The sequence below is a fragment of the Theropithecus gelada genome, chromosome 10, assembly GCF_003255815.1.
Source record: "Theropithecus gelada isolate Dixy chromosome 10, Tgel_1.0, whole genome shotgun sequence".
Taxonomy (NCBI): Eukaryota; Metazoa; Chordata; class Mammalia; order Primates; family Cercopithecidae; genus Theropithecus; species Theropithecus gelada.
This window is the reverse complement of record NC_037678.1, coordinates 65,677,514-65,699,188: the sequence shown is the minus strand read 5'-3', so window position 1 is coordinate 65,699,188 and position 21,675 is coordinate 65,677,514. Positions and strand designations below refer to the sequence as shown.

Below are 21,675 nucleotides of genomic sequence, written 5' to 3'. Positions count from 1 at the left end.
TTTGAGACGGAGTCTTGCTCTGTAGCCCGGGCTGGAGTGCAGTGGCCGGATCTCAGCTCACTGCAAGCTCCGCCTCCCGGGTTTGCGCCATTCTCCTGCCTCAGCCTCCGGAGTAGCTCGGACTACAGGCGCCCGCCACCTCGCCCGGCTAGTTTTTTGTATTTTTAGTAGAGACGGGGTTTCACTGTGTTAGCCAGGATGGTCTCGATCTCCTGACCTCGTGATCCGCCCGTCTCGGCCTCCCAAAGTGCTGGGATTACAGGCTTGAGCCACCGCGCCCGGCCCAAAATTTTTAAAAAAGGGGCTTGGCACAGTGGCTCATGCCTGTAATCCCAGCACTTTGGGAGGCCAAGGCAGGTGGATCATGAGGTCAGGAGTTCGAGACAAGCCTGGCCAAGATGGTGAAACCCCGTCTCTACTAAAAATACAAAAATTAGCCGAGTGTGGTGGCAGGCACCTGTAATCCTACCTACTCAGGAGGCTGAGGTAGGAGAATCGCTTAAACCTGGGAGGCGGAGGTTGCAGTGAGCTGAGATTGTGCCACTGTACTCCAACCTGGGCAACAGAGTGAGATTCTGTCTTGGGGAAAAAAAAAAGAAAGAAAATCCACTGGGGTGCAGAAGAAAAAATTAGAATTTATCTTATTACTCCCAAGCTTAAAAAAATCTATCTTTGGCCGGGTGTGGTGGCTCATGCCTGTAATCCCAGCACTTTGGGAGGCTGAGGCACATGGATCACCTGAGGTCTAGAGTTTGAGACCAGCCTGACCAATATGGTGAAACCCTGTCTCTACTAAAATTATAATAATTAGCTGGGCATAGTGGCGTGTGCCTGTAGTCCCAACTACTCAGGAGGCTGAGGCAGGAGAATTGCTTGAACCCAGGAGGCGAGGTTGTGGTAAGCTAAGATCGCACAATTGCACTCCAGCCTGGGCAACAGAGTGAGACTGCATCTGAAAAAAAAAAAAAAGAAAAGAAGTGAGCCACTTAACTGGAGAGGGAAGTCTACCTAGACTAGCCCTGGCCCTTCTCTGCAAGTCATAGGCTACACATAAAGGCTGGCTAATGCAGTGCTCAGGCTCCTGGGGACTGGTAAAGGTTTCCCAATGATTCTCTCTCAAAATACCAAGAATCTATCAAATTTATCATTTAGGGGCTGGTATTGGTTCTTTGGAAGTTTCCAGGGGGACATAAAAAGAGAGCCTACTCGCTTTAAGTATCTAGCTATCTAAACAGGGGCACCTCCCTTCCCCTGCCCTGAGGGTACACACAAACTCTCAGGGTCCCTGAATAAGTAGGAATAAACTATAAGGATAGAGGTAAAAACCCCCATGATTTAAAAGGGACAGTCCCGGCCCAACGTGGTGACTCATGCCTGTATTCCCAACACTTTGGGAGGCCGAAGGAGGTGAATTACTTGAGATCAGGAGTTCGAGACCAGTTTCAACAACATGATGAAACTACATCTCTACTAAAAATACAAAAAAATTAGCCAGGCGCTACTTGGGAAGCTGAGGCAGGAGAGTCACTTGAATCCAGGAGGTGAGATTGCAGTGAGCCGAGATTGTGCCAACTGCACTCCAGTCTGTGTGACAGAGCAAGACTCAAATAAATAAATAAATAAATAAATAAATAAATAAATAAATGGGACAGTCCCCTTTCTCTCTGTCACAGGAAAAGGATGATACTCTTTTGCTTGGATTAAAGTGGCCCAAGACTTCACATGGATCAGAAAACACAAGGAGTTCTCTAAATATGTTAATCCACTTGGGCAGATTAGAGATTATAAATATGAAAAAAAATGGATTTGACCAAATAACTGTAGGAAAAATGGTGATTTTATTTAAAAAGGAGGATAAAAGAAAAGTAAAATTCACACACCATCCTAAAAACAGTAGTAAGAAAAACTCATTATCAAAACGCCCTTTCATATAACCTGTAATAAAGATGATGGCCGGGCACGGTGGCTCCTGCCTGTAATCCCAGCGCTTTGGGATTTGGGAGGCTGAGGCTGGTGGATCACCTGAGTTCAGGAGTTCGAGACCAGCCTGGCCAACATGGTGAAACTCTGTCTCTGCTAAAAATACAAAAATTAGCTGGATATGATGGTGCACGCCTGTAATCCCAGCTACTCGGGAGGCTGAAGCACGAGAATTGCTTGAAACCAGGAAGCAGAGGTTACAGTGAGCCGATAATGAGCCGCTACACTCTAGCCTGGGCAACAGAGCAAGACTCCGTCTCAAAACAAAACAAAACAAACAAACAAAAAAACACTTTTAGCAAAGATGTCTAACATGAGAAATTCACTGAAAGATGCCAAGAATATAAAATAGCAATGTTTTCTACTTATGAATCATTCTAGGAAGAAGCAACAGTACATTTATACTAATGTCAACTGAAGAATTAAAATACAACTTCCATATTCTCTTGGTTGATCTGATTTTTTAATGTCAAAGAGAGGTAACATATGTTATGATTTTACATAACAACTTTGTCTCTTTGTACGGCTTACCGAGATCATGACAAAGTCCAGCAATCTGAACACAGAGAATATCTCGTTCACTTATCTGCAGCTCTGGTTGTTTTTCACCCAGGGCGCGAACTAGACATCCTGCTAGATACCCCACCCTGCAGAGCAAAAACACAAAAAGTCACTCTTCCGTTTGCAAGAGGAGTGATGGTTCTGGTCCTCAAGAACTTCCTCAAATATTCTAACGTATCTTCAGGGCAACTTTACTCAACAGTCTATTTCAGAACGAGGCAGGTACACACACAAACGGAATCCCAAAAGCAGGACCTCTGGCTCAGTATCACCAATCATTAGAGGAATGCAAATCAAAACCACAGTGAGATACCACTTCACACCCCTTAGGATAGCTACTGTTAAAAAAAGAAAACCAGAAAATAACAAGTGTTGGACATGATGTGGAGAAATTGGAACCCTGTGCACTGTTAGTGGGGATGTATTATGGTGTAGTTGCCATGGAACTCAGTATGGGTGCTCCACAAAAATTAAAAATGGAATTACCACAGTGATTTAGCAATTTCACTTCTGGGTATACACCCACAATAACAAAGCAGGGTCTTGGAAAGATTGGCTGGGCTCGGTGGCTCACGCCTGTAATACCAGCACTTTGGGAGGCTGAGGCGGGCAGATCACTTGAGGTCAGGGGTTTGAGACCAGCCTGGCCAACATGTTGAAGCCCTATCACTACTAAAAAATACAAAAATTAGCTGAGCGTCATGGCAGGTACCTGTAATTTCAGCTACTTGGGAGGGTGAGGCAGGAGAATTGTTTGAACCCAGGAGGCACAGGTTGCAGTGAGCCGAGATCGCACCATTGCACTCCAGCCTGGGCAACAGAGCAAGACTCCGTACCGCCCCCCCCCCCCAAAAAAAGAAAGAAAATATATTTGTACCAACATGTTCATAGCAGCACTACTCAAAATAGCCAAGAGGTAAAAGCAACAGGTATCCATCAACAAATGAATAAACAAAATGTGGTGTATACATATGATAAATATTATTCAACCTTAAAAAGGAAAGAAATAAAAAATTAATTAATTAAAAAACTAATAAAAAAGAAGGAAATACTGACACATGCTACAACATGGATGAACTTTGAGGAAATTATGCTAAGTGAAATATGCCAGTGACAAAAAGACAAATATTGTATGATTTCATTAAGATGAGGTACCTAGAGTAGTCAAATACATAAACAGAAAGAAGAGGGTCAGGCGTGGTGGCTTATGCCTGTAATCCCAACACTTTGGGAGGCTGAGGCGGGCGGATCACCTGAGGTCAGGAGTTCGAGACCGGCCTGGCCAACATGATGAAACTCTATCTCCACTAAAAATACAAAATTAGCTGGGAGTGGTGGTGTGTGCCACCATGCCTAGCCTAAGATAACTATTTCATGAGACAGAGGAAATACCTAAAAACTGCAAGTTCCCCACCCCATTCCCTTCTTACCCTAGACTATGCTCAAATCGATTGTGTGAAGCTCCTGGAAAAACATAGTAACCACCTCCCAGCTGTTTGATGTATCGAAGACGTTGAAATTGAGGTGTGTCAATGATTCGGACGAGGAGAGGGTGGAGCTCAATGTGGCCATGGATAGGATCATTAATAACCTGGAAAATTACGTTTAATTAATATGAGTAATAACATGTAAGTCCACCTGAAATTTGTGTGCAGCCATTCCTAATTATAGTGCAAAGTCAAAGCTATTTGATTTTTCAAGTAAAAATACTAAGGAAAATGACAAGATATTAACATCATTACCTTATTTAGGTATCACTATCAGACACATCAAAGTATATTGGATCTGAGTATATTTTACTTCTTCTTAATGGATGCGAATAACAGAAAAATAAGGATTTTGATTTTTTTATTATGTATATGACTTAATTAGTCTTTAATAATTTTGTCTTGTATTCAAGTTAAATATACATATTCATTTCGATTTAAACACATTCATTCACATCATGTAAGCCATATCACTATAGGTATTATGTCTAAATTTTTTTTTTTCTTTGACACGGAGTCTCACTGTGTCACCCAGGCTGGAGTGCAGTGGCACAATCTCGGCTCACTGCAACCTCTGCCTCCCAAGTTCAAGTTATTCTCCTGCCTCAGCCTCCCGAGTAGCTGGGACTACTGGGGTGTGCCACCACACTCAGCTAATTTTTGTATTTTGAGTAGAGACGGGGTTTCTCTGTGTTGGCCAGGCTGACCTCAAACTCCTGACCTAAAGTGATCCGCCCACCTTGGCCTCCCAAAGTGTTGGGATTACAGGCGTGAGCCACAGCACCCAGCCTAAATTTTTTTTTTTTTTTTTTTTTTGAGACGGAGTCTCGCTCTGTCGCCGAGACGAGTGCAGTGGCCGGATCTCGGCTCACTGCAAGCTCCGCCTCCCGGGTTTACGCCATTCTCCTGCCTCAGCCTCCGGAGTAGCTGGGACTACAGACGCTCGCCACCTCGTCCGGCTATTTTTTTGTATTTTTTTACTAGAGACGGGGTTTCACCGGGTTAGCCAGGATGGTCTTGATCTCCTGACCTCGTGATCCGCCCGTCTCGGCCTCCCAAAGTGCTGGGATTACAGGCTTGTAATCCGGCCCAATTTTTTTTTTCTAAATGTGTCTATACAGTACTCATCATTAAAACAGAAAGGAAAGAAGGGAGGGAGGGAAAGAAAGAAAGATGGAAATTCTTCTACCATATAGATAAGAAATCATGCAGGTCGGAGTGCAGGGGCTCACATCTGTAATTCCAGCACTTTGGGAGGCCAAGAGTTTGAGACTAGTCTGGGCAACATAGTGAGACCTCATCTCTTAAAAAAAAAACAAAAGGGCCGGGCGCGGTGGCTCAAGCCTGTAATCCCAGCACTTTGGGAGGCCGAGACGGGCGGATCACGAGGTCAGGAGATCAAGACCATCCTGGTTAACACGGTGAAACCCCGTCTCTACTAAAAATACAAAGAAATTAGCCAGGCGTGGTGGCGGGAGCCTGTGGTTCCAGCTACTCGGGAGGCTGAGGCAGGAGAATGGAGTGAACCTGGGAGGCAGAGCTCGCAGTGAGCCGAGATTGTGCCACTGCACTCCAGAATGGACGACAGAGCGAGACTCCATCTCAAAAAAAAAAAAAAAAAAAAAAAAAAAATGCAGTGGCACACATCTGTAGTCCCAGGTACTCTAGAGGCTGAGGTAGGAAGATCCCTTGAGTCCCAGGGCATCAAGGCTGCAGTAACCTACTATTGTGCCACAACACTTCAGCCTGGGCAACAGAGAGAAACTGTGTCTCAAAAAAAGAAGATAAAAAGAAAGAAAATAATTTTGTACAGCTGAACGATGTATTTGTGTGTGTGTGTGTTGTTTTTGTTAGAGACAGGGTCTCGTTTTCTCACCAGGCTGCAGTGCGTTGGCTATTCACAGGCACAACCATAGCTTACTCAAACTCCGAGGCCCAAGGGATCCTCCCGCCTCAGCCTCCCAAATAGCTGGGACTGCAGGCATGTACCACCATGCCTAGCTAATTTGTTTTTATTCTTTGTGGAGACAAGGTCTTGCTATATTGCCCAGGCTGGTCTCCAACTCCTGGCCTCAAGCAATCATTGCACCTTTGGCCTCCTAAAGGGTTTACAAAAAAAAAAAAATCATTTTTACCATAGTTTTACTGCCTTTTCTAAGTTTAGATATACAAATATGGCCAGGCATGGTGGCTCATGTCTGTAATCCCAGCACTTTGGGAGGCCGAGGTGAACGGATCACAATGTTAGGAGATAGAGACCACAGCACCCAGCTATTTCTTTATTTTTGAGACAGAGTCTCACTCTGTCACCTAGGCTGGAGTTCAGTGGTGCAGTCTTGGCTCACTGCAACCTCCGCCTCCTGGGTTCAAGCGATTCTCCTGCCTCAGCCTCCTAAGTAGCTGGGACTACCGGCGTGCACCACCATGCCCAGCTAATTTTTTTTTGTATTTTTAGTTGAGACGGGGTTTCACCATATTGGCCAAACTGGTCTCGAACTCCTGACCTCATGATCCGCCCGCCTCAGCCTCCCAAAGTGCTGGAATTATAGGCACGAGTCACAGCGCGTGGCTAAAATCTACTTTTAAACCATTTAAGGACCTAAAAGCCTTCACTGTAAATTTTTCAGGTTGTAATAACTGTCTTGTTTTTGTTTTTGTTTTTTTCGAGACAGAGTCTAGCTCTATCACATAGGCTGGAGTACAGTGGTACAATCGTGGCTCACTGCAACCTCTGCCTCCCAAGTTCAAGCGATCCTCCCACCTCAGCTTCCCAAGTAGCTGGAACTATACCATGCCTGCCTAATTTTTCTTTTTTTGGTAGAGATAGGGTCTCTGGCAGGGCATGGTGGCTCACGCCTGTAATGCCAGCACTTTGGGAGGCCGAGGCGGGTGGATTACCTGAGGTCAGGAGTTCGCGACCAGCCTGACCAACATGACAAAATCCTATCTCTACTAAAAATACAAAAATTAGCCAGGAGTGATGGTGGGCGCCTGTTATCCCAGCTACTCAGGAGGCTGAGGCAGGAAAATCACTTGAACCTGGGAGGCGAAGGTTGCAGTGAGCTGAGATTGTGCCACTGCACTCCAGCTTGGGCAACAGAGCAAGACTCTGTCTCAAAAAAAAAAAAAGATTCATTGATACATTTAAAAAATTAGTCCTCATTATGTCAAACACTGCACTCCCTCTTCACCATTACACAATCTCAGCTTCAGAGGCCAACTGAACTAAATTTAGCATAAAGAACACTGTGACAAGAACAAACCATGGTGACCTTGGGTTCGGCAATGGTTTCTTAAATATGACACTAGAAGTACAAGACACAAATGAACAAAAAAATATAAATTGGATTACATAAAAACTTAAAACTTTTATGATCCAAAGACCACCACCAAAAAAGTAAAAAGACAACCCACAGACTAGGAAAAATTATTTGTGTATCATATCTCCCATAAGGATTTACATCCAGAACATGTAAAAAACTCTTACAACTCAAATAAAATTGTGTGTGATTGAACAACACTGTGAACTTTCTAAAAAGCACTGTCTTGCACACTAAAAATGAGTGAATCATACAACTTGTGAATTATATCTCAATAAAGCTATTTATGTTTTAAGTATCAAGTTAGGTAGGTATCAGATTAGGGAAGAAATCCTCGAGGGCTGCAACTGAGTAGCAAACTAGGTGAATTCTTTGCTGAACTGCACTGCTGATGAAGTTAAATTCATTTAAGGTATTGATTTCATTACTAGGCAGTGATTTGGTAGTTTGAAAATCTGTTTCCAACAACTATCATTTATAATTTATAAATGAGGTTAAACAATGTTGGTGGTTTTTTTTTTTTGAGACAGGGTCTCACTCTGTTGCCCAGGCTGGAGTACAGTGGTGTGATCACGGCTCACTGAAGCCTCGACCTCCGTGGGTTCAGGTGATTTTCCTAAATCAGCCTCCCAAGTAGCTGGGAATACAGGTGTGCACCACCACACCCAGCTAATTTTTCTATTGTTTGTAGATGGAGTTTCACCATGTTGCCCAGGCTGGTCTTGAACTTAGGGGCTCAAGTGATCCACCCACCTTAGCCTCCCAAAGTGCTGGGATTACTGTGTGAGCCACCATGCCTGGTCAACAAAAAGAAAAAAACTATTTTTCTTTTTAAAGAAAAATAGAAAAAAGAATAAAAGTGGGCAATTGAAACCACTGACTGCCTTAAATATTACTTCAAAAATATATTATTGGCCGGGCACAGTGGCTCATGCCTGTAATCCCAACACTTTGGAAGGCCGAGGCAGGCAGATCATGAGGTCAGGAGTTTGAGGTCAGCCTGGCCAACATGTAACTTGCAAAAGCAAAATTAACGTATGTATTTGAGTTATTTCAGATCCTGCTCTATAAGATCGTGCCACTGCACTCCAGCCTGGGCAACAGAGCAGACTCCGTATCAAAAAAAAAAAAAAAAAATACAAAAATTAGCCAGGTGTGGTGGCGTGCACCCATAGTTCAAGCTACTGGGGTGGCTGAGATGGAAGGATCACTTGAGCCAGGGAGACGGAGGTTGGAGTGAGCTGAGATTGCGCCACTGTACTCCAGCCTGGATGACAGAGCAAGACCCAATTTCATTAAAAAATAAAAATAAAAATAAAAAATAAAAAAGAATGTACAAAGGAGGTCTTCAATAATTTCTAATATTTTGCTCTAAAAATAACAGACTTGAAGCAAATTAGGCAAAATATTAAGATTGGACAAGTTGGGTAGTGGTCTACTTATGCTTTTCTGTATGCTTAACATATTTTAGTTCTTCTTCTGATTTAAATACTCTGTGCTCATTTTAGAAAGTGCAGAAAGTTTAGAAAAGATCCACTACTCGCCAGGCGCGGTGGCTCACGCCTGTAATCCCAGAACTTTGGGAGGCCAAGGCGGGTGGATCAGGAGGTCAGGAGATCGAGACCATCCTGGCTAACACAGTGAAACCCCATCTCTACTAAAAATACAAAAAATTAGCTGGGCATGGTGGTGGGAGCTTGTAGTCCCAGCTACTCGGGAGGCTGAAGCAGGAGAATGGCGTGAACCCGGGAGGCGGAGCTTGCAGTGAGCCGAGATTGCGCCACTGCACTCCAGAATGGGCAACAGAGGGAGACTCCATCTCAAAAAAAAAAAAAAAAGAAAAGATCTACTACTCGCAGTTCCATCACTGAGAAGCAGATTTCCTCCTATTCTCTTCAAAATGAATTTTACATAATTGAGTTATATCACTTTACATTCAAAAAACATAACAAACTCAGATCCTCTTACCTTCATTGTATCAACGTGGATTTGACCCAATCGCTGGATATAACTAAGCAGCTTCTTCCTCTCCCCCAAGGAACTAAAATTACAACAGGATAAGCAAGTCTATCATTATTTGCTTAATAATAATCCCTGCAGTATATAGTAGACATAATCAACTTTAGATAACCTACAGTAACATTGAAGTTAGATTGGAAGGAATAATCAATAATTCAAACATACTCCTCCTAGAAACTGTCTCCTTCCTTTGCTGCTAAGATAGGGAACTCTCCTGCTGAATCAATGTAGGCCTCCCCCAGGCTTCTGTCCTTGACCCTCTTCTCTCTTGATAAACTTACGACTTGAAAAAGTCCACATCTTGGCCGGGCGCGGTGGCTCAAGCCTGTAATGCCAGCACTTTGGGAGGCCGAGACGGGCGGATCACGAGGTCAGGAGATCGAGACCATCCTGGCTAACACGGTGAAACCCCGTCTCTACTACAAAAACAAACAAAACAAAACAAAACAAAACTAGCCGGGCAAAGTGGCGGGCGCCTGTAGTCCCAGCTACTCAGGAGGCTGAGGCAGGAGAATGTCGTAAACCCGGGAGGCGGAGCTTGCAGTGAGCTGAGATCCGGCCACTGTACTCGAGCCTGGGCGGCAGAGCAAGACTCTGTCTCAAAAAAAAAAAAAAAAAAAAGAAAAAGAAAAAGTCCATATCTGCTTCATGTCTACTCAATGCTCATGCTGTACTTCATTTTAACCAGACTGAAGTCAACATCTACCCTCATAATCCTGGATTGATTTATGAGTACCAGGTATGACTCAAGCATGAATGAAATACATATGAAGGCCTTAACTTTATTTATATTCATTTTCCATTGTCAGTAATCCCTCATTAATGCTCCAGTTTCAAGAAAATACATAATGGGAATTAAATTTGAACAGCTCAAAGTCCTGTGATTCATCATCCTGCTTCATTTACAATTACTAGTTGGACCCAGCATATCCTCCTCCCTGCTGGCTGGGTGTCAACAGAGAGTGCAGGCGAAGGGTTTACTGATCTACTAGCTAAGCAGATTGAAAAAAAGTATCTTTCTATAAGTCATACACAGACTGGGAGTCAGAGGCTCTACACTGGCCTCTATTGGTGTACCCTGAGACCCACGGTAATAAGAACACTTAAGAATGATTTCTTGGGATACACAGAAGCATCATTACAACTGATAAATTAAAAAGCAGCATATTTTGTGTTTTCCCATTCCCCTATCCTCCTCATCAGTTTGACATAACAAGCACAGTGCAAAGCTAGGCTTTCAGAAGTACTTATAGGTGGACTCAGGTTAAGGGGAGTCACATAGTTGAGCATAACCAGAGTCACAGCATGAAGTATCAAACCTAAACTAACCCCATGGCCACCTACTGTTTTCCTAAACTGACACTCAGTATTCATCACTTAAAACCCAAAAATCAGCCAGGCACAGCACAGTGGCTTACACCTGTAATCCCAGCACTTTGGGACACCAAGGTGGGCGGATCACCTGAGGTCGGGAGTTCGAGACAAGCCTGACCAACATGGAGAAATCCCATCTCTACTGAAAATACAAAATTAGCCAGGCGTGGTGGTGGCGCGTGCCTATAATCCCAGCTACTCGGGAGGCTGAGGCAGGAGAATTGCTTGAACCCAGGAGGCAGAGGTTGCGGTAAGCCGAGATCGCGCCATTGCACCCCAGCCTGGGCAACAAGAGCAAAACTCTGTCTCAAAAACAAAACAAAACAAAACCAAAATCACTAATTAGAGTATATAGAAATAACCACCCAAAACCAGGGGGTTGTTTTGTTTTGTTTAGCAAAGGACATGGCGTTAAATAAACATTTAAAGAAGTCTTGGGCCAGGATATTTAGACTACAAAATAATTTTATTCCTGTGTTCCAACATTTCTGAAATTTAATGCTTCTTACAACTGACATGTATATTTAATGTGACAATGTTTCTTACCTCTCTTTTTTTTTTGAAATGGAGTCTTACTCTGTCGCCCAGGCTGGAGTGCAGTGACACAATTTTGGCTCACTGCAAGCTCCACCTCCCGGGTTCACGCCATTCTCCCACCTCAGCCTCCGAGTAGGTGGGACTACAGCCGCCTGTCACCACGCCCAGCTAATTTTTTTTTGTTTTTGTATTTTTAGTAGAGACAGGGTTTCACTGTGTTAGCCAGGATGGTCTCGATCTCCTGACCTTGTGATCTGCCCGCCTTGGCCTCCCAAAGTGCTGGGATTACAGGCCTGAGCCACCACGCCTGGCCTGTTTCTTACTTCTTAAAAAAACCTTTATAAACCAATGGTTGTTCATAAAATTGACAGGTTACTAGGAGTGCTTGTCTAAACTGGATTCTCCCTAGAAAGCAGGGTCCAGGATAAGAGTTTGCAAGTAATTAATCTTGGGGTGTGAACTCTGGGCACAGGGATTGGGGGGTCTAGGGAGGGTAAAGTAGGAAATTAGATAAAAATAGTACAAAGGTCCATTAACCAGTCAATTGCATTGGTATTAACCGTGTGCAACTGGATGGAGCGGTGGGTAGGGCTAATCCCACTGGCAACCTGTAAGGCAGCACTGTCCAGTAGAACTTTCTGTGATGATGGAAATGTTCTATATCTGCTCTGTCCAACACAGTAGCCGCTAGCCATAGTGACTACTGAGTACTTGAAATATGACTAGTGTAACTGAGGAATTTTTTATTTAATTTACTTCTAATTAATTTAAACATGAAGCTAGTTGTTACGATACAGAACAATACAGCTCTAAGGAGTCCTACAGAATTTGAGTTATGAGGTAGGGCACAGAGACGTGCAATATAGTGTTCCTTCTAGAATTTTGTCTGTTTTGTTCACTCATGTGCCCCAAGTTCATGGAAGAATGCCTAGTACATAGCTTTCCAAAAATATTCACTGAATGAATCAATAGCACTTGGGTCCACAAAGACACACATGGCTCCCTTGAAAAGAAAGACTGTATTGGAACAAATTCCATTCAGGCCCAATAGTAAGCAACTATTATACACAAGAAATAAGTAATGGCCGGGCGCGGTGGCTCACGCCTGTAATCCCAGCACTTTGGGAGGCCGAGGCGGGCGGATCACAAGGTCAGGAGATCGAGACCACGGTGAAACCTCGTCTCTACTAAAAATACAAAAAAATTAGCCGGGCGCGGTTGTGGGCGCCTGTAGTCCCAGCTACTCGGGAGGCTGAGGCAGGAGAATGGCGGGAACCCGGGAGGCAGAGCTTGCAGTGAGCTGAGATCCGGTCACTGCACTCCAGCCTGGGCGACAGAGCGAGACTCCGTCTCAAAAAAAAAAAAAAAAAAAAAGAAATAAGTAATAAGGGGGGCTTTGAGAGGACTGAGAGAGCTGAAATGTGGTTATGAAAGAGGCATGCCAGGCACAGTGACTCACGCCCTTAATCCCAGCACTTTGGGAGGCTGAGGTGGGCGGATCACAAGGTCAGGAGTTCAAGACCACCCTGGCCAACATAGTGAAACCCTGTCTCTACTAAAAATACGAAAATTAGCCGGGCATGGTGGTGCACACCTGTAGTCCCAGCTACTTGCGAGGCTGAGGTGGTAGAATCACTTGAACCTGGGAGGTGGAAGGTGCAGTGAGCCAAGATCACGCCACTGCACTCCAGCCTGAGTGACAGAGCAAGACTCCATCTCAAAATAAAACAAAACAAAACAAAAAAAACAAACTTTGGGAGGCCGAGGCGGGCAGATCACAAGGTCGGGAGATTGAGACCATCCTGGCTAACACGGTGAAACCCCATCTCTACTAAACATACAAAAAATTAGCTGAGCGTGGTGGCACACGCCGGTAGTCCCAGTTACTTAGGAGGCTGACTCAGGAGAATCGCTTGAACCCAGGAGGCGGAGGTTGCAATGAGCCGAGATTGCACTACTGAACTCGAACTCCAGCCTGGGCAACAGAAAGAGACTTCGTCTCAAAAAAAAAAAAAAAAAAAAAAAAAAAGCGAGCCAAGTTGAGGTCCCTGGAGATTCTGATCCAAAGGATATTTACTGGAAGTCAGTTAAGTGTTCTGCAGTGATCTTGCTTCACGATCTACTTCTGTTATCAATTACTAAGCAACAGTGCAGGAAGTAATTCAGTATAATCCTTTGTTTTTTTTCTTTGGTTACTGTTACCACAAACAACATGTAACTAAGTAAAATTTCAGAAGAGAAGGCCAATTCTCTAATAGAAACAAAATTTTCATTTTAAGAAGTATTTAAGGCTGGTGCAGTGGCTCACATCTGTAATCCCAGAACTTTTGGGAGGCAGAGGTGGATGGATCACCCGAGGTCAGGAGTTCGAGACCAGCCTGACCAACATAGAGAAACACCGTCTCTACTAAAAATACAAAATTAACTGGGCGTGGTGGCACATGCCTGTAATCCCAGCTACTTGGGAGGCTGAGGCAAGAGAATCGCTTGAACCTGGGAGGTGGAGGTTACGGTGAGCCGATATTGTACCATTGCACTCCAGCCTGGGCAACAAGAGCGAAACTCCGTCTCAAAAAAAAAAAAAAAAAAAAGAAGTATTTAAACACCAGATCCTCAACTGAGATCTTTAAAGGAGCCCCACTCTAATCTAGACACTAGAACCTACAGCCATACACAGAGATGGATCCATGGAACTATGTATGTATGTATGTATGTATCTATCTATCTCTCTACCTACCTACCTACCTATCTACCTACCTGTCTGAGATAGGGTCTTATTCTGCTGCTCAGGCTGGAGTCCAGGAGCTTATCATAGATCACTACAACCTTGAACTCCTGGGCTCAAGGGATCTTCCTGCTTCAGCCTCCTGAGTAGGTGGGACTACAGGTGCATGCACAGTGCCCGGCTAATTTTTTAATTTTCTGTAGAGATGGGGTCTTGCTTTATCACTATCTATAAAATTTACTAAGGGTTAATCATATGCTTCATCACTTTATGTACATCATCTCATTATTGCTATCCATTTTACAGGTACAGAAATTGAAGGGTTAAATGACTTCTCCCAAATTATACAACTAAAAAGTGCCTGTTTCGCATAGAGTCTTTTAATCTAATACGAGGGCATATTTCAATCTTTAGGAAAACCTAGAAATATGCTCAAGATAGGGATGTAGCCTTGATTTTCTTACTAACATTTTTTCCCTGTTGGTTCTTATGTATTTCCCAGTGTGTATAATTCAATTATTCTGAACTTAAGAGTAAAAAGTTGGTCATTACAAACTTGATGAAGGTTTGTCTGCAAAATTATTTGAAATAGGAATAAGGCCGGACAAGGTGGCTTACACCTGTAATCCCAGCACTTTGGGAGGCCAAGGCGGGCAGATCACCTGAGGTCAGGAGTTTGAGACCAGCCTGGCCAACATGGTGAAACCCCGTCTCTACTAAAAATACAAAACTTAGCCAGGCATGGTGGTGTGTGCCTGTAATCCCAGCTACTCAGGAAGCTGAGGCAAGAGAATGGTTTGAATCCGGGGGGTTCAGTGAGCTGAGATCACACCATTGCACTCCAATCTGGGTGACAGAGTGAGACTCTGTCTCAAAAAATAAATAAATAAATAAAATTAAAAATAAACTAAAATAGGAATAAACAGTAATAGCAAACATAGGATTTGCACAGCGAAAACAAACAGCAGGTGGCCAGGTGTGGTGGCTCACACCTGTAATCCCAGCACTTTGGGAGGCAGAGGAGGGTGGATCACTTGAGGCCAGGAGTTCAAGACAAGTCTGGCCAACATGGCGAAACCCCATCTCTACTAAAAGTACAAAAATTAGTGGGGCAGCCTAGCATGGTAATCCCAGCACTTTGGGAGGCCGAGGCAGGCGGATCACGAGGTCAGGACATAGAGACCATTCTGGCTAACATGGTGAAACCCTGTCTCTACTAAAAACACAAAAAATTAGCCAGGCGTGGTGGTGGGCGCCTGTAGTCCCAGCTACTCGGGAGGCTGAGGCAGGAGAATGGCGTGAACCCGGGGGGCAGAGCTTGCAGTGAGCCAAGATCACGCCACTGCACTCCAGCCTGGGCGACAGAGCAAGACTCCATCTCAAAAAACAAAAACAAAAACAAAAACAAACAACAACAACAAAAAATTAGTGGGGCATGGTGGTGGGCACCTGTAATCCTAGCTACTCAGGAGGCTGAGGCAGGAGAATAACTTGAAGCCAAGAGGCGGAGGTTGTAGTGAGCCGAGATACTCCAGCCTGGGTGAACAAGAGACTGTCTCAAAAAAACAAACGAACAAACAAAACCAGCAGGCAAGGGATTCTGCTGTTTTAAAGCACTTCATAGATTTAAAATGAGGACGGTTTATATCAGAGATTTTGGGCGTTGTCCCTGAAAGATGGATAAAGTGTGTTTGGTTATAATGTGAATTTATTTCTTCATTCTTACCTTACTCCAAGATTTTCAAAATGAGACTCATCAAGACAGGGCAGTAATGCGCCTGTGATTTTGTTTTCTATGGAAGAAAAAAGACAAATTCAATGTATACAACATATGCTTTTCATTTTCTTTCAATTTGGATCCACCAACATTTACCCAGATCCACATAATAGAGTACCCACTACAGGCAATGGACTGTGCCAAGTACCACTTTTTTGATCTGCTACTTGTAAAGACTTAATTTTAATTAAATAACTAAACCAAGAAGCATTTTTTGATAAATCACGTGAAAATTTCAAAATTATTTGTGTAAATTAGTTCCAAGAAAAACCAGTTGCAAAAAGGAAAGTGAAACCTGACTACCTGTTGGGGTTTTGCCAGGTCAGCAGTTTCCTTTTAAACAGGAAAGGTTTGAGTTGGGGAGGGAAGGAAATGTAAGTCTATTGTTCTTAGAATTAACAAGTTAAAACCACGGATTCAAGAGTGCTTAAAGTGTTGATTTTTCTCAAACCTCCTGGGAAAGCACTCAATACTCCATGATTTGAGAGAGTCCTATCTCTCTCTCTCTCTCTCTCTCTCTATGTGTGTATGTGTGTGTATAGTTGGGTTTTTTCCTTTCTCTTTCTTTTTTTTTTTTTTTTTTTTTTCCTTTCTCTTTCTATACAATTAATTCTAATCTTTCCTGACCTCAAATTCCAGAACTCTGGGCTATTTTCTTTTATTTTATTTTCATTGAGACAGGGTTTTGCTTTGTTGCCCAGGTTGGAGTGCAGTGGTGCGATCACAGCTCACTGCAGCCTTGACCTCCTGGGCTCAAGCGATCCTCCTGCCTCAGCCTCCTGAGTAGCTAGGACCACAGGTGTGTACCACTGCATCTAGCTAATTTTTTATTTATTATATTTTTTGTAAAGTTGAGGTCTCCTGATGTTGCCCAGGCTGGTCTTGAACTCCTGGGCTCAAGTGATCTTCCCACATTGGCCTCCCAAAGTGCTGAGATTGTAAGTGTGAGCTACTGGGCCAGGCCTCCAGTGGTTTTTGATGAGAACGCTTGTTAAGGTATAGATCATATGAGTTCTGGAGTCCAAAGACCTAACCTTAAAAAATCTAGCTCTTGGGCGAGGTGGCGGGCGCCTGTAGTCCCAGCTACTCGGGAGGCTGAGGCAGGAGAATGGCGTGAACCCGGGAGGCGGAGCTTGCAGTGAGCTGAGATCCGGCCACTGCACTCCAGCCCGGGCGACAGAGCGAGACTCCGTCTCAAAAAAAAAAAAAAATCTAGCTCTTTTTTGTAGTGGTGTGATCTCTGAAAAGTTACTTTACATCTTTGGACCTCGCATACGTCATTGGTAAAATGTGTTGAGTATAGCAACTTATTTCAGACTTCTTGTGAGGCTGTATTCCATAATGAGAAAAGGGACACTGTACCTTGTGCTTGGCTTGTCAAAAAAAAAAAAAAAAAAATTGGACTTAGATAAAGAGAGACTTTTTTTTTTTTGAGATGGAGTCTCACTCTGTTGTCCAGGCTGGAGTGCAGTGGTGCGATCTTGGCTCACTGCAACCTCCCCCTCCTGGGTTCAAGTGATTCTCCTGCCTCAGCTTCCCAAGTAGCTGGGACTACAGGCACATACCACCATGCCCGGCTAAATTATGTATTTTTAGTAGAGACGGGGTTTCACCATGTTGGCCAGGCTGGGCTTGAATTCCTGATCTCAGGTGATCTGCCTGCCTCGGCCTCCCAAAGTGCTAGGATTACAGGTGTGAGCCACCACTCCCAGCCAAGGGAAACTATTAGAAAGAAAGACGGGGCCGGGCGCGGTGGCTCACGCCTGTAATCCCAGCACTTTGGGAGGCCGAGGCGGGCGGATCACAAGGTCAGGAGATCGAGACCACGGTGAAACCCCGTCTCTACTAAAAATACAAAAAATTAGCTGGGCGCGGTGGCGGGCGCCTGTAGTCCCAGCTACTCAGGAGGCTGAGGCAAGAGAATGGCATGATCCCAGGAGGCGGAGCTTGCAGTGAGCCAAGATCTCCCCACTGCAGTCCCGCCAGGGGTACAGAGCGAGACTCCGTCTCAAAAAAAAAAAAAAAAAAAGACGAAATATTTCTGGTCGGGCGCAGTGGCTCACACCTGTAATCCCAGCACTTTGGGAGACCAAGGCAGGTGGATCATCCAGTCAAGAGATTAAGACCATCCTGGCCAACATGGTGAAACCCCATTTCCACTAAAAATACAAAAATTAGCCGGGCATGGTGGTGGGCACATGTAGTCCCAATTATTCAGGAGATTAAGGCAGAAGAATTGCTTGAACCCAGGAGGCAGAGATTGCAGTGAGCCGAGATCACGCCACTGCATTCCAGCCCGGCTATAGAGCGAGACTGTCTAAAAAAAAAAAAAAAAAGGCCGAGTGCAGTGGCTCAAGCCTGTAATCCCAGCACTTTGGGAGGCAGAGGTGGATGGATCACTTGAGGTCAGGAGTTCAAGACCAGCCTGGCCAACATGGTGAAACCCTATCTCTACTAAAATTACAAAATTAGTTGAGTGTGGTGGCGTGCACCTGTAAACCCAGCTATTCGGGAGGCTGAGGCAGGAGAACTGCCTTGAACCCAGGAAGCAGAGGTTGCAGTGAGCCAAGATTGTGCCAATGCACTCTAGCCTGGGTGACAGAGCAAGACTCCATCTCAGAAAAAAAAAAAAAAAAGAAAATAAACTTAAAAAAAGAATCAGAGGCCCAAGCATCAAACGGAGGCTGGGCGCAGTGGCACACACTTGTAATCCCATCACTTTGGGAGGCCGAGGCAGGCGGATGATCACTCGAGGCCAAGAGTTTGAGACCAGCCAGGCCAACATGGCAAAACCCTGTCTCTAATTAAAAAAAAAAAAAAAAAAAAAAAAAAAAACAGGCCAGGTGCAGTGGCTCACGCCTGTAATCCCGGCACTTTGGGAGGCTGAGGCAGGCGGATCAGGAGGCCAGGAGATGGAGACCATCCTGGGCAACATGGTGAAACCCCATCTCTACTAAAAATACAAAAAAAATTAGCTGGGCATGGTGGTGCATGCCTGTAATCCCAGCTACTTGGGAGGCTGAGGCAGGAGAATCGCTTGAACCAGGCAGTTAGAGGTTGCACTGGGCCCAGATGACGCCACTGCACTCCAGCCTGGCAACAGAGCAAGACTCCGTCTCAAAAAAAAAAAAAAAAAGAATCTAAGAGAAAAATGGTCTTCTTTTATAATGGTAAAGGATGGGCAAGCAGAAGTAAGCAGAATCTTTGGAAGGGAACCTGGATGAGCAAGGGAAAATGAGCAGTGTAGCCCAACAGGACAGCATCCTACTGTGGTCAGTCAGTTCTCAAAAGAAACTGACCAGAGGGACGCATATTGCACTGCTTTAGGGCCTGCCTGCTCAGATCTGGGGGTAAGCAAGAGTTGAGGGGCTCATAAGGGAAGACAGAAGTCCGAATAAAGTTTGGTCAAGACAAAGCAGAAGGTAAGACATGAGCAATTGGGAACAGTTGGTCAGTTTTTACCAAATGAAAGCACATAGTGTCTTTGATAGCACTGGGTTGTGGGTTCAAGAGAACACACATCATTCTGGAGGGTAACAAGTTAATCTACAGACCACTGAAACAGAGAGCCAACCACATTCTGAGACAGAAAATTTGGAACTACTTCACTCCACTTGTTGCTAGTCAAAGAAAATAAAGCAATAATCCATCCCAGCAGTGAAGGGAAACGAAAGGGCAAAAGGGGGGAAAAAAAAAAAAAAAGGAGAAATGCAATTTCCCATACCCATTCAAGCTATCTTTGGGTCCTGAACCACTAATGTTCCTCCTACCCCAGTTTCCAACCTAGCCAAACAGGGCTCCACCTAACAAATGCAAAAATTTACTAAATTTGCAAATCCCAACCACCAAAGAACCACCTTCCTATTGAACACCTAGAGGATATAAGGCAGGAGTCAAATCTCACACCCACCTTAAAAAGTTGAGCAGACTTCACAAGGATGGATGCTTGGACACGAATCAGTAAAATGTGCTTAAAACTCAACCTAAACACTTCTCCAGGTGATGTGGCCAAATTGTGGCATGCTGGGAATTAAGGGGTTAACTGAACAACTCCAGGGTTCAGATTTTGGAGGGGAACCTGCTTTTAAAGAGCAAAACACGATCCTTACTATGTTCTGCAAGTGCAGTCAACACACGCCCATCGGGCGCTACTGGGATGCCAAGGAAGGTGACGGGAATTCAGAGATTAACCAAGCCAGTTCCTTCCTCTTCAGGAAAAGCCTCAATTCAGGGAGGAAACAGAAACCTAAAAGCCCCAGAACATCCTCTGATGTGGCAAGTGTTCAAGGAGCTGCGGTTAGCGCGGAGGGGTCCCGCGAGGCTGGATGACAGCAAGCCGCCCACCAAGGTCTGGGGAAAAATCTCCTTCTAACTAAAAAAAAAGGGACCCGAGTCTCGCCTGTCCGGCGCCGGGGTGGCAAGTTAGTGAAGAAACCCACCAGAGTGAGATCCCAATCTATTACTGCCCCTCCCAGGTCCTCAATCCTGGCAGCCTGATCCCATCCTACGGATCGCCTACCCCAGGCGACCCCATGTCTTCTTCCTCAGCCTCGGGGAGTCAGTCCCGGGCGCCCCATGCCGCAGGCCCTCCTGGGAACCCCCGCCGCAGGGCTCCCTTCCCCGCCTCGGGTCTTCCCTCCCTCCGCGCCCCCAGCGCAGGTCCGCCCTCCCGGGCGCCTCCCGCCGCAGGGCTCGCTCCCCGGCCTGGGTCCTCTCGTGGGGCCCCCTCCCTTAGGGCGCCTGGCCCGCGCCCCAGGTCGCCGCCCCTCGCCCCTCAGCCCCTCCGGAGCCGCTACCTTGGATGTTCTTCAGCAGCGCCGGCTCTCCAAAGCCACCGCGCCTGAGGAAGAAGCACACCTGCTCCGGACCCCATGTCTTGTAGTCGGGATGGAGTTCCAGGCCCGGGGACCAGTCTGCCTCTGCGGAAGGGGTGCTTGAGGGGGTTCTTGGGCTGTCATCGAAACGGGGCCGCTTGGAGGGCTGGTCGGAGTCGGCTTGCTGCATGGCTACACCCGGCGTCCAGCACAGCAAAGTCAAGAACCTCGGCGCCTGGCCCGCGCGCAGGCGCACTGACAGCAGGGCCCTGGCGGGGAGTCCAAGCAGTATTGGCAGCCTATTAGCCTCCTGCGCAGGCTCACTGACAGTTGAGCCCTTCGGGCAGGGCAGCCTAGCGGCTCTAGCCTTGGGCTCCTTGCGCAGGCGTAATGGCAGTCCAGTCGTCCTCAATCAATCCTGCCGGGACGCTGGACGTGAACGCGAAAGGGCGTGGCTAGAAGCAGAACTGAGGGTAGTGCTGGTGGAAGGGGGGACGAAAGAGCGCCCGGCCCCGCACCCACAATTAGGGGCTCGTCTGGTGAATTGGGGGTATTCTTCGAATGAGGTACACTACCCGCCGCACCTTAGCCGGGTTTCAGATGCCCCAAACTTAAAAGAAACCTAAAAGGCCGTTAGGCTGCCAGGACCTTCCCAGTGAAGAGAAAAACAGCCAAGGTGCTGAACTGGAAGAACCCGGAATGATTTCAAATGTGACTTGAGGGTGTCTTCATTCCACAGTATTGCTGGGCAACGAGAGGGCCCTGGGATACCTGTTGTCTGGTGTCCACACAGGAGGGGACTTAGGATTTCTTTCCAGCTGGAGACAGAGCCCTCCATCCCAACTGCATTCCCAGGGGAAGGGAAGTGGCCAGTCTGATTACTTAAAATTTAACTTCTGAGGACTTTTACTGCCTGGTTGTAACAGCATGTGAAAATGGCAGGCATTTTCCTATCATTTAACCCCTCTGCGGCAGGGCTCAAACTTCCCTATAAATACTGGTCCATGCAATTGCCTGGTAAAAGGACATATCACTATTACTGCTAATAATGTCAACGCACCTTCCTAGCAACCAAGCCATA

At 45.5% G+C, this 21,675-nt stretch overlaps 1 protein-coding gene across 2 annotated transcripts in view; it reads right to left on the bottom strand.

Annotated features, from left to right (window-relative positions):
• Positions 1–21,043, bottom strand: part of SAMHD1 (SAM and HD domain containing deoxynucleoside triphosphate triphosphohydrolase 1) — a 58,296-nt gene extending 37,253 nt beyond the window's left edge. For both annotated transcript variants that reach the window (XM_025399035.1, XM_025399036.1), the window contains exons 1-5: positions 20,577–21,043; positions 15,730–15,796; positions 9,317–9,389; positions 3,972–4,132; positions 2,512–2,627 (exon numbers count right to left, since the gene is read on the bottom strand). In XM_025399035.1, the coding sequence (XP_025254820.1) occupies positions 2,512–2,627; positions 3,972–4,132; positions 9,317–9,389; positions 15,730–15,796; positions 20,577–20,784 (625 nt within the window). In that variant the 5' untranslated portion in view covers positions 20,785–21,043. The remainder of the gene's footprint in view (positions 1–2,511; positions 2,628–3,971; positions 4,133–9,316; positions 9,390–15,729; positions 15,797–20,576) is intronic.
• Positions 21,044–21,675: the final 632 nt, after the last annotated feature.